The sequence below is a fragment of the Macaca thibetana genome, chromosome 2, assembly GCF_024542745.1.
Source record: "Macaca thibetana thibetana isolate TM-01 chromosome 2, ASM2454274v1, whole genome shotgun sequence".
Classification (NCBI taxonomy): Eukaryota; Metazoa; Chordata; class Mammalia; order Primates; family Cercopithecidae; genus Macaca; species Macaca thibetana.
In genome coordinates this window covers 163273130-163285460 of record NC_065579.1, presented here as the reverse complement: position 1 = coordinate 163285460, position 12331 = coordinate 163273130, and the positions used below count along the sequence as shown (strand labels likewise).

The window sequence follows — 12331 nt, the reverse complement described above, 5'->3', positions numbered from 1 at the left end:
TATCTCATCATGTATATGTAAAAATTTCAAAATTAAAAAAAAAAAAAAATCCGAAATTTGAAACACATCTTGTCCTAAGCATTTCAGATAAGGGATACTCATCCTGTAGTATAATTTTTGTGATACTTTTGGGAATATATTTTATTAGGGTTAAAACTCATTTAAATATTTAAATAGTAATTTAAACTAACTTTAAGACTTTTAAAAAAACATTTTAAAATTATTCTGAAAATAATTCATTAGTATTTTAAAATTGCAACAGTTTCACAGGTTGAAGTGGGAATGAAAAGAGTAGAATCTGAATAATTGCTATGAAAACTCTGCCTCTGCATTTTGCTTGCCATAGTGCTTGGTTTAAGAACTGCAATACCTCTCTACCTTTGTAATTTGAAAATCATTGAGATTTTGAATGTCGTGACTAGTAGCTCTTCTAGATTTTCTTTCTATAAAACGTTCAGTTTTACTCATATTGTGCTTAACATGAGGGAGTTGGGAAGATAACTGCTGAAAGCCAGGAGGTTGCTGCTTATCTATGTTTTGCCACTAACTAGTCATGTAATAACAGCAGATCACTATCTCTGTAAAATGAGGTTATATCAGATACCTTCTAAGGTCTCTTCCTGTTACAAAGTTTTGTGCTTCTCTTCTGAAAATATGAAGAAATTGTGCTTTCACCCATACAGTAAATTCAACTAAAGAAAACCCTTACTTAACGTGGTTAAATCAAGATACTGTCCTTATTTGAAATTAAAACATAGCAATTGTTTGAGAATAGATGATGAAAACCCCATTTTAGAAAGAACATTTTATAAAAGCTTGAAATTGCTACTGAAAGATTATTAAAAATACCATGATACAGTAGGATTAACTTTATAGTTAGTATTAATTGTATGAAATATTTTTGTAGAAATTTGCTATTTTCTGTATCTGTTATTCACTATATTGGTTATGTGTAAGTAATTATAGAAATGTAAACTTTTAAAAATTATTTGAAGCTGAATTTTTTAGCTTCATAGAAACCTGTAAACCTTTATTTAGAAAGGAAGTTGACTTTTATTGAATTTCTATTCTAGAATTGTGTTATCTAGAACTTTCTGCAGTGATGCAAATGTAATGTAGCTATACTGTTCAGTATGATTGTCACTAGCTAATTGTGGAAATTGAGTACTTGAAATATGGCATATAACTGAAAACCTAATTTAATTTAAATTTAAATAGCCACATGTGGCTAGTGACTGAGACAGTACTGTTTTAGAAAATGCTAAGCAATGTGCCAGAGAATAATTACAAGACTTTAGTTCTAGTTCTTTGTGCCATTTCAGATTACTGTCCTTTCCCATTTTGTATTCAGCCTTGCTTTTCAGCCTTATTTGTACTTACATATTTTGGCCTCATACTGAATCTTTGCTTAGCATGGAATGGTCTTCTCAGCCTATGAAAATATGAGCCTTCAAGGGATAGCTTAAATGTCACATCTAGCAAAGTCTCCCTTGATCCTCTGGACTATGGCAAATGATACTGTCCCTTATTATTTATATGACCCAGGGTAAGTCTTGACCTTTTTGATTCTTGATCCGTCATATGGAAAAAAAAATTACCTGCGCCTAACAGGGTGATTTTTTAGGGGCAAGGGTTTGGATGTGGAGATCAGTAGAAATGGTGTATATAAAAGCTTTTTGACAGTTTTCAAGAATGTACAATTTTAAGGTGATGAGCCATTTTATAAACATTAAGACTGAGTCCCAGAGAAATTAACTTTCCCACTATCCACCCATCATCTCCCATTTTCCACCTCATCCCACTTAGTATCTCATTTGCAATAATTGGTTAGCTATATTGGTTTCTATAACCCTTTCATCCTACTTCCTCCTCCCCCACTTCTTGACCAACTTAAAGTTCATAATCCATCATTAAAACCACTTATTTGTCTACACCATCAACTCCCTTGCCTGTTTCTCTTTTAAATTGTGCATGCCTGGTAAAATGTCCAACCCAGGTTAAATCTTGCTCTGTGCCTTCTTCACGCCTCCACTCAGGCAGCTGAAAGCTGGTCGATGCTGCTATAATTCAAGATCAGTAACTTTAAGCATGACTTGTCTTTTTATTCTCTTTATAGTGTGTTTTGCAGAGCAGCCTAGCTTATCAAGAGTTTCTTTTATGGATCATGCCTTTGGTGTTGCATCTAAAACATTATTGTCATATCTAAGGTCATCTGGTTTTTTTTGCTCTGTTGTCCTCTAGGGTTTTTATAGTTTTGCATTTTATACTTAGGTTTATTATCTATTTCAAGTTAATTTTTGTGAAGGATATAAAATCTGTGTCTAGAATTATTTATTTGTTTGTGGATGTCTGGTTGTTCCAGCATCATTTGTTGAAAAGATCTTTTCTTTATTACATTGACTTTGGTCTTTTGTTAAAAATCAAAGTTAACATATAAAGACTATATGAGTCTGTTTTGGGACTCTATTCTGTTCCACTGACCTGTCTGTTCTTTAGCCAGTACCACATGGTCTTGATCACAGTAACTTTATGGTAAGTCTCGAAGTCAGATAATGTAAGTCCTCTGACTTTGTTCTTCAACATTGTGTTGACTATGCTGGGTCTTTTGTCTCTCCATATACATTTTAGGATCAGTTTGTTGCTAGCTGAGATTTTGATTGGAATGTTGAATCTGTAGATCAAGTTGGGAAGAACTAACATCTTGACAATATTGAGTCTTCCTATTCAAGAACATGAAATATCACTCCATTTATTTAGTTATTTTATTTTCTCAGAATTGTATAGTTTTCTGCAGGTAGATCTTACACATATTTTCTTAGATTTATGCCTAAGCATTTTATTGTTTTGGGTGCTATGTAAATGGGACTGTGTTTTTAACTTCAAATTCCACTTGATCGTTACTGGTACATAACAAAGTGATTGACTTTTTTTTTTTTATTATTAACTTTGCACTCTGTAACCTCGCTATAATTGATTATTAGCTCCAGGAGTTTTTTCATCACCCACAAACAATGACAGTTTTATTTCTTCCTTTCTAATCAGTATACGTTTATGACTTGCCTTTTCTTATTATTTTAGTAAGAACTTCTAGTATGCTGTTGAAAAAGGAGTAGTGAGGGGAAAATCCTTGCCTATTTCTAATCTTAACTGGAAAGATTCTAATTTCTTGACATTAAGTATGATACTGGCTGTGGGTGTTTTGTTTTGTAGATGGTCTTTATCAAGCTGGGGAAGTTGCCGCTATTGCTAGTTGGATGTCCCTTTGGATGTCCCTTTGTATTGCTGACTAATATTTCGTTGTATGGGTTTACCACAGTTTGTATATTCATTCTTCTCTTGATAAACATTTGGATTGTTTCTATTTCTTGGGTGTACAAATAAAACCATTGTGAACATTGGTATACAAGTGTACAAACCTTTGGACACATGCTTTTTTTTACTGATGAGTAAAGACACAGGAATGATATGGCTGGATCATATGGTATGTTTAACTTTAAGAGACTGCTAAGTGTATTCCAGTGTGGTTTTACCATTTTGCAGTTTAACCAGCAATGTAGGAGCGTTCTAATTCATCCACATTTTCTTCAAAACTTGTTATTGTCAGCCCATTTAATTTTGTCCACTCTTATGGCTATGTAGTAGTACCTTATTTTAGTTTTAATTTACATTTCCTTAATGATGTTGATCATCTTTTCATGTGCTTGTTCATGTATCTCCTTCGGTGATGTCTGTTCAGATTTTTTTTTTTTTTTTTTTTGAGGGAGAGGGTCTTGCTCTGTCTACAAGGCTGGAGTGCAGTGGCATGACTGCAGCTTACTGCAGCTTACAGTGGCATGACTTACCTTCTAGGCTCAAGCAATTCTTCCATCTCAGACTCCTGAATAGCTGGGACTACAGGCGTGCACCACCATGTTTGGCTCATTTTTTATTTTTTGTAGAGATGGGTTCTCACTATGTTGGCCAGGGTGGTCTCAAACTCCTGGGCTCAAGCAGTCCTCCTGCTATAGCTTCCCAAAGTTGCTGGGGTTACAGTCATGAGCTACTGCACCTGGCCTCTTTAGCTCATGTTTTATTGGCTTGTCTTTATTGTGGAGTTTTGGGAGTTCTTTATGTGTTTTGAATCTTAACAGATATAAATCCATTACTAGATGCATGTTTTGCAAGGATTTTCTCCTAATTAGTGGTTTAAGTGTCGAAGAGCAGAATTTTTGTTTTTATTTTGATGAAGCCCACTCATTGTGCTTTTAGAGACATATGTAAGAAATACGTGCCTAACCTAAGGTCACAGATACTTGCATTTCTAGATAAATTTTAGAACAACTTGTCACTTTCTAATAAAGATGGGAATTTGATTGTGTTAAATCTGTAGATCAATTTAGAGAGAATTAATGTGTTAATGTTGTATCTTCTGATCCATGAATACAGTATGTCTCTCCATTTCTTTAGATAATCTTTAATTTCTCTCAGCAAATTTTACAGTTTTAACTGTACAGTTTTTTCACACCTTTGGTCAGATTTATCTGTATTTCATCTTTTTTTCTTTTTCTTTTTCTTTTTTTTTTTTTTTTTTTTTTTTTTTTTGTTTGAGGCAGGGTCTTGCTCTGTCACCCAGGCTGGAGTGCAGTTGCACGATCTTGGCTCATTGCAACCTCTGCCTCCCAGGCTCAAGCGATCTTCCCACCTCAGCCTCCTGAATAGCTGGTACCCCAGCCACCATGCTTTGGTAACTTAGTATTTTTTGTAGAGACGGGGTTTGGCTATGTTGCCCAGGCTGGTCTCAAATTCCTGAGCTCAAGCAATTTACCTGCCTCGGCCTCCCAAAGTGTTCACATTACAGGTGTGAGCCACTGCCACCAGCCCAGCCCTTATTTTCTACTTTTGATGCTATTCTAGCTAGCAATGTTTTACAATTTTTATTTTCTAATTTTCTGCTGCTAATGCATAGAAATGCAATCGATATATATATATTGGTCTTAGGTCCTGCATAAGGGCTACTACTGTCCTTGCTGAACACCCTTGTCATAGTGGCTTTATTGTAGATTCCATCATATTTTCTCTAAAGACAATTATGTTTTCTGTGAATAAAGACATTTCATTTGTTCCTTTTTGATTTGGAATTTATTTCTTTTTCTTGCTTGATTGTACTGGCTAGAATCTTCAGTACGATTTTGGATGTCACTCCAAGACTGCCTAGCTCTACTTAGTTTCTGTGTCCTTGTGCTTCAGTTTGTCTGCTGCCTCTGAGGGATCAGAACTTTCTTGCCTGTTGACTATTAACTTGAAATGGTTGTTTCAGGCAAAAGGATAAATCTTGTTACTCCTTCATTTCTGAAAGGAGCAATCTCTATTCTGTTTCACATCAAGCTTTTATTCTCACCACTCCACCAAAACAGTTGCTAAATTCAGTGGTTACTTATTAGTGCTTTTTTTTTTAAACTTCTTGGCAGCATTTGGAATAATTGAGCACTCTCTAGGTACTTTCTTCGCTTAATGTATAGGATACCCTCTTGGTTCCCTTCCTGCTTCCCTGGACAGCTTTATTGATGCTATGCAATTTAAATGTTAGGATGCACTATGGATCCTTGACATTTACACCTCTGTTCTCTGTATTTTTACTGCCTTGCTAATTGTCTGTTTCCTCATTAAAATGCAAACTCTCTAATGGCTCAGCACTTAGGGCAGTGCCTGGCACAAAGTGTTCACCCAGCACATACGAATGAATGAAGAAATGGTTGGTTTTCTCAACCAGTTTTTGGCACGTGTCCCAGGTTTCTCCTTAGAACATAGAAACCTTTAATTCCAGAATTATTTCTAGTTATGACATGAGATGAAGTTAGAGATTCTTTCATACTCTGATAATATTTGTTTGCAGTTTATAGTGTTAAGTATGTTATTTAGGGCCGGGCGCGGTGGCTCAAGCCTGTAATCCCAGCACTTTGGGAGGCCGAGACGGGCGGATCACGAGGTCAGGAGATCGAGACCATCCTGGCTAACACAGTGAAACCCCGTCTCTACTAAAAAATACAAAAAACTAGCCGGGCGAGGTGGCGGGCGCCTGTAGTCCCAGCTACTCGGGAGGCTGAGGCAGGAGAATGGCGTAGACCCGGGAGGCGGAGCTTGCAGTGAGCTGAGATCCGGCCACTGCACTCCAGCCTGGGCGACAGAGCGAGACTCCGTCTCCAAAAAAAAAAAAAAAAAAAAAAAGTATGTTATTTAATTCACTTGGCTTTATTCTTACATGGTTATTTCTGTTTGAGTATTGTTTGGAGAGTTTATTGAAAAACGTTTTTGTTTTATTTACAGAGTTCACATGACTTACCTATCAGTTTAAAACAAATCAGGTTAATTACTGAATGTGCTGGTGGTAAATTTTATTCTTCCAAAATATGTTTTGTTGAAGATGTTGAAATTTTTGAGGACAACTATATGCTATCACATTGCTAGTTTGTTAATGTATATTTTATTAGTTGCCTCTAAATTATTCTAAATTTTGAGGACTCTGAAAGGATTCATATCTTAAGAGATTTTCAAAGGTGGTGTGTAGTTGGACACAGACTAAAATAAATGTTTCATTTATAGCATATTTGCATATACCTACCCATTATGTAGATCTTAACATTTGAAAGATCCTGGGAATTGAAATGTCCAGTATGCGTGCTATTACTGTAGATTGAGAAGTGAAATGTGGTAAAAGATAGCATCAGAGTTTTAAAAAGTGTAGTTTCAAAAGTTTGTGACGGTTTCTGTTACTTCTTGGTTCATTTCTGAGAGTCAGGGAAGAAAGAAAGGGAATGGTTGCCATTTTATTCATACTTTCATTTCAAACACTTTTAGTGTGATCTGTAATGTGGATCTCACTTCATTTTTTTTATAACCCATTTTTTTTAATAACCCATAGCAGTTATATACGTCATTACATTTTCTTTTCTGTCGCAAACATCTTGAATGTGTGTATTTACAAATGTTTTGTATCTCCCAGGCACTCTGTAAATACTGACTGAATGACTGTTCACAGACACATGAAGACTTCAAAGAGTTGTGTTTTCATGGTTGTAGTGTTTTTGTGGAGCTACAGATAGGGGAATAAATGCTGTCTGTCTCTTTCTCTGAAATAAGAAGTTCAATTTAATTAATTAGCTAATGATGCAAAACTAAACTTTTAAATCAGGAAGACAGAGCAGAAACAGAGTATCCTATTTTATTATGGTTTTCCTTCATGTCTGGAGTGTGCAGTAGCCAGGACCACCTTATGACAAGGTTGGAGTCTTGCTAGATATGTAAGATTCAATTCTTTGCTATTCCTTTGCCTCTTTATATTCTAGACTTACATTACCAGTAGTGATGAACTTACTTTAAATAATTTAGCTCTTTAATAATAAACGTTTACATTTCTCCAGGACCTTTCTGCTCTCCAGTTAAACTCAGTTTCATGTGGGAAAGTAGAGGGAAGGAAGTATTAGTAGGCTTAAAGATTGGTAGTCTCTTAGTAGTGAGGCTTTCTAATTTGGACTTTGGTTTAAGAACCACAACAGAAAATCTGTTTCTCCACAGTTTTAAGATTCCATGGGGGAAAATCTTATTCAGAAGTGGTTTTTAACATTTGGATTTCATCCAGGAATGGAAATGTATTAGATTCTTTTATTTGCAACAACAGAACTCTGGCTAATTAAAACATAACTAAGACATACTACCTGTCTTAGTCAACTTGGGGTGTGTATTATAGTCCATTTGTGTTGCTATAAAGGAATACCTGATACTGGTAATTTTAAAGGAAACAGGCTTATTTTGGCTCACCATTCTTCAGGCTGCATAGGAAACATGGTGCTGGCATCTGTTTCTGGTGAGGGCCTCAGGAAGCTTAGAATCATGGGAGAAGGTGAAGGGGAGCGAACATGTTACATAAAGCAAAAGAAAGCGGGAAGTGCCAGCCTCTTTTAAACAGCCAGATCTCCTCTCCTGTGAACGCAGAGAGTGGAAACTCATTACCACAGGGACAGCACCAAGCTATTAATGAGGGCTCCACTCCTGTGACCTCTCATTAGGTCCATCTTCAATATGGGAGGTCACATTTCAACATGAAATTTGGAGGGGACAAAACATCCAAACCATTGCAGGCTGCTGTAACAAAATACCATAAACTGGGCAGCTTAAACAGCATTTATTTCTCACAGCTGGGGAGGTTGGGAAGTCCAAGATCCATGTGCCAGCAGATCCAGTTCTTGATGAGGATCTTCTTCCTGGATTGTAGACAATCACTTTCTCACTGTTTCCTCATGTGGCCTAGAAAAAGTGAGAGAGTGAGCTCTCCTTTCTTTGTTTTAAGGACACCAATCCCATCATGGGGAGCCCCACCTGTATGACTTTATTTAAACCTGATTATCAGGCAGAGGCCTACCAAATACTACCATTGAGGTCAGAGCTTCAGAATGAATTTTAGGGAGGACACAAACATTCACTCCACAAAACTTCTCTTACTCCATTTTTTAATTCTTGTTATTTTACCTCCATCTGAAGGGGATAAAAACTAGAAATTCTTTCTTTAGTCCTCAGTAATGTTAAGTTTACCTTTCTAGGGTAATTAGGGTAATTATTTGACAAAATACACAGAAAGTTTTATCTGCATACATATGTACAGGCAATAATTTTTTACTTTTAGGTCTTCAGTCCATCTAGGGTTTTTTTTTTTTTCTTTCAGTGTTTAGTATAAAAGAGGGGTCTGTATTTTTCAAGTATTTTGCTCATGCTCTTTCGGCATTTCTTGACTAATATATTTCCTCACTCAAAATATTAGCTTTGTTATATACCACGTCCTATTATATATAGGTCTGTTTGTGTACTTTCAATTATTTTATGTTACTAATACCAAATTTTTATTATTTTTACTTTAATATTTTCCCTCTTCAGTAGTCTGTTAGTGTTTTAAAATATTTTTGGCAGTTATTTCTACCCTGTTTTTTAAAAAATTTTTATCAGGGTTTTCACTATAATTGTATTGCATTTGTGTATTAATATGGGGAGAATTGACATGTAAATAAGTTTTCCTACCTAGGAATATGGCATAGCTGCTATTTTTTCAAGTCAGGTTTATAAGTTTTTTACAGTTTTATTCATGAGTGTTTTAAATATTAATGTTTACAAATTAAACCCTTTTCTGCAATAAATGTGTAAAGATGTCACCCTTCATAACATACTGATTATATAGTTCATATATATTTTGCATATGTTTATAAACAACCACATTATTGGTTCTAGTAGCCTTTCATTTCATTTCATCTTCTTGGATTTTTCAGGTAATAGATTTTTCAAATAATAATTCTTTCTGTTCCTTCCTAATATTTATCGTTTCCTTTTTCTTATTACACTGGATTGAATTTCCAGTCTCAGTTGAACAATGGTAATGATAGTGCACCATCTTGTCTTGATCTTTTTTTAATAGCCATGCCTCTTTCTCTTTAGTGCTGATAATGGCCACTGATTTGAAAAGAATCTACTTCAGAGTCCTTTTCTTAGTTAGATTTTCTTTTTAAATCAGATAGTAAATGTTTTATTAAATACCTTTGTAATATCAAATAAGAGAGTCGTGTGAGCTTTTAATGTGATGAGTAGTCTAAAAATGTCCTTTTGTTCTTAGAATAATCCTACTCGGCTGTGTAGTTTTCTTAAATACAGAGCTATTATTTCATAATAAATGACATTTTTTATTAATATTCATGAGACTACTTTTTTATTTGTTTGTAAAATACCAAGCTTGTGATAGGTTGCTAAAATACATTAGAATACTTTCACATTTCATGTATCTTGGATTAATTTTAAAAGCTTAGTAATTATCTGTACTCTAGCATTATAGAACATGATAGTAAATTTTCAGGGCCTGATACTTTTTTGAAGCAATGGTTAAAAAACTGAAACTTTTAAATTTGTAGCTGTTAAGTGTAGTCAGTGTCAATGTCAGTCCCTTTTTGTAATATCCTCAGTCATCTCTTAGGTGATAAAATTTGCCTTCTAATTTACTTTTTTGTTTTTGTTTTTTCCTCTAAAAAAGATTCATGGAAATAATATTGCATGAAGTTTTTCTTTTTTTAAACATTTGGATGTGTTTGAACATGTTTAAATGCATTTTTCTTGATTATCTAGTGGTACCCTTCTGCATTTCAGTATTCATTTAAAAATATTAATTAAATGTAACTTTTAAACGTATTGTTTATACAATTTCCATTTTTGAGTGCTTATTTTGGTTTACTTCTTGGTTTGTGTATTTGTTCTTTTATTTTGTTAGGGCACATATGTGAGTGGTAGACCTCCAAGGACTTGTTATACATATTCTAATATACTTGTCAATGAGCAGCATCTTGCTTGACTATAGTAGTCATGAATGTTAGTTTTATTTCCCTCAAAACATTTTAAGTTTTGCTCTATTGCTTTTGGGAAGGAAATACGTATTATATGGAAGAAGTTTGATGTCATTTTAACTTTTGCTTGTGAAATTTTTTTTCTTAACCCTGAAATGGAAAAAACAAAATTATTTTACATTTATATAAACATTTCTTCATTAATATTTTCTGGCAATTGATCTGTCTTTAATAACTTTTCGGTAGAGATACTTGATATAGGGATCCTCCAAAAAAGATACTTCAGTCTTTTATTTGGTTTGGGAGATCCTACATGCATAAGTTATCTATTGCCGTGTAAAAAATTTACCCAAAAACATAGTGGCTTTAAAACAATATCCATGTATTATCTGTCAGTTTCTGTGTGCCAGGAATCGAGGCATGACGTAACTGAATCTTCTACCTCAGTCTCTCTCTCAAGGCTGCAGTCAAAGTGTCAGCCACGCTGGGAACTCATGTGAAGGCTTAACTGGGGAAGGATCATGCTTCGAAGTCAACTTGGTCCTCATCTAGTGCTTTTTTTCACGCAACACATATTGGCATATTGTTAGTTTATTTGATAGTCACATTTGAATCTCATATCAAGCCCAGAAAACACCTGGTTCATTTCTTTTTGTTAGTTGTAAGTTTTGTGTGTGGTGCATGTGAGTGCATGTGTGTGTGTGTGCACGTGTGTGTGTGTGTGTGCGCGCGCAGCTAGAGATAGTTACAGAGGGGGTCAGGAAGGGAGGAGAGTGTTGACAGCTTTTTTCTATTTTAAGAATTGTAATAGTTTTTTTTCCCGCCATAGGTGCCTTAGCTGGACCAATTATTGTGGAGCCACATGTCACAGCAGTATGGGGAAAGAATGTTTCACTAAAGTGTTTAATTGAAGTAAACGAAACCATAACGCAGATTTCATGGGAGAAGATACATGGCAAAAGTTCACAGACTGTTGCAGTTCACCATCCCCAATATGGATTCTCTGTTCAAGGAGAATATCAGGGAAGAGTCTTGTTTAAAAATTACTCACTTAATGATGCAACAATTACCCTGCATAACATAGGATTCTCTGATTCTGGAAAATACATCTGCAAAGCTGTTACATTCCCGCTTGGAAATGCCCAGTCCTCTACAACCGTAACTGTGTTAGGTAGGTATGCTTGAATTATGTATTTTGGTGATACTGGTGAAGATTATAATAAAAATATTTTAAAGAAATTAAAATGGTTGAAATTTGATTTAACTTTAAAGTAAAATAATTCAAATATGATTTTTCAAGATCCTTAAAATTTATGATTCTAGGTTTCCTTTAAATAAAATCTTGTCTGTATATACCTACTTATCTATGTAATGCTGCATAGTTTTAGCTAGTGTCTATGAAAGATAGTGATGAGTTTTAATTATAATCTAAGTTCTGAGTTTCTGTAACATCTTTATTTTCATTATCTCCCCTCAAATTTTCAGCCTTTAATTAAATTACCATCTTAAGTTTTTTCATTTTTAAAAAATTGAGTTTTGCATCTAGGAGCCATTGAAACCTCATGTTTTAATTTTTCATATCAAATTTTATTCCTGCTATTTTAGGTTTGCATAACTATCTGAATATTGTGCTTTCACTCATAATAGTGATATTCCACTATTTCCTATGATACCTGTTAAAGTTTATGGTAAAATGTTGAAAAAGCTCATTAACCTTAAGCTACTTGCAGTGAAATGTAAACCAATTTGGAAATGCTGGTAAGTACTTTTGAAATGATAGAAATGAAAATTGAGGAGCAATAGCAACTGGTAGCTGCTCACATGAAGATCTGCTGCTTAGATTCTTATTCACACAGCTACTAGTAGTGTGGGTAGCTGACAGCTTCCATCTGTTAGGTCCTTTAAGATTACTTCAGTTTTCAGGGCTATTCTTTTTGTGAGTGACCTCAGACCAGTGACTGAGTGAGGCAGTGGTAGCCAAG

General features: G+C 34.7%; 1 protein-coding gene across 5 annotated transcripts in view; it reads left to right on the top strand.

Moving 5' to 3' along the window:
• Positions 1-12331, top strand: part of NECTIN3 (nectin cell adhesion molecule 3) — a 120863-nt gene that overhangs the window by 25306 nt on the left and 83226 nt on the right. For all 5 annotated transcript variants that reach the window (XR_007723209.1, XM_050778897.1, XM_050778899.1 and 2 more), the window contains exon 2: positions 11179-11520. Coding sequence is in view for 4 of the 5 variants with exons in the window: in XM_050778897.1 (XP_050634854.1) it covers positions 11179-11520 (342 nt within the window). In the remaining variant the exon portion in view is untranslated. The remainder of the gene's footprint in view (positions 1-11178; positions 11521-12331) is intronic.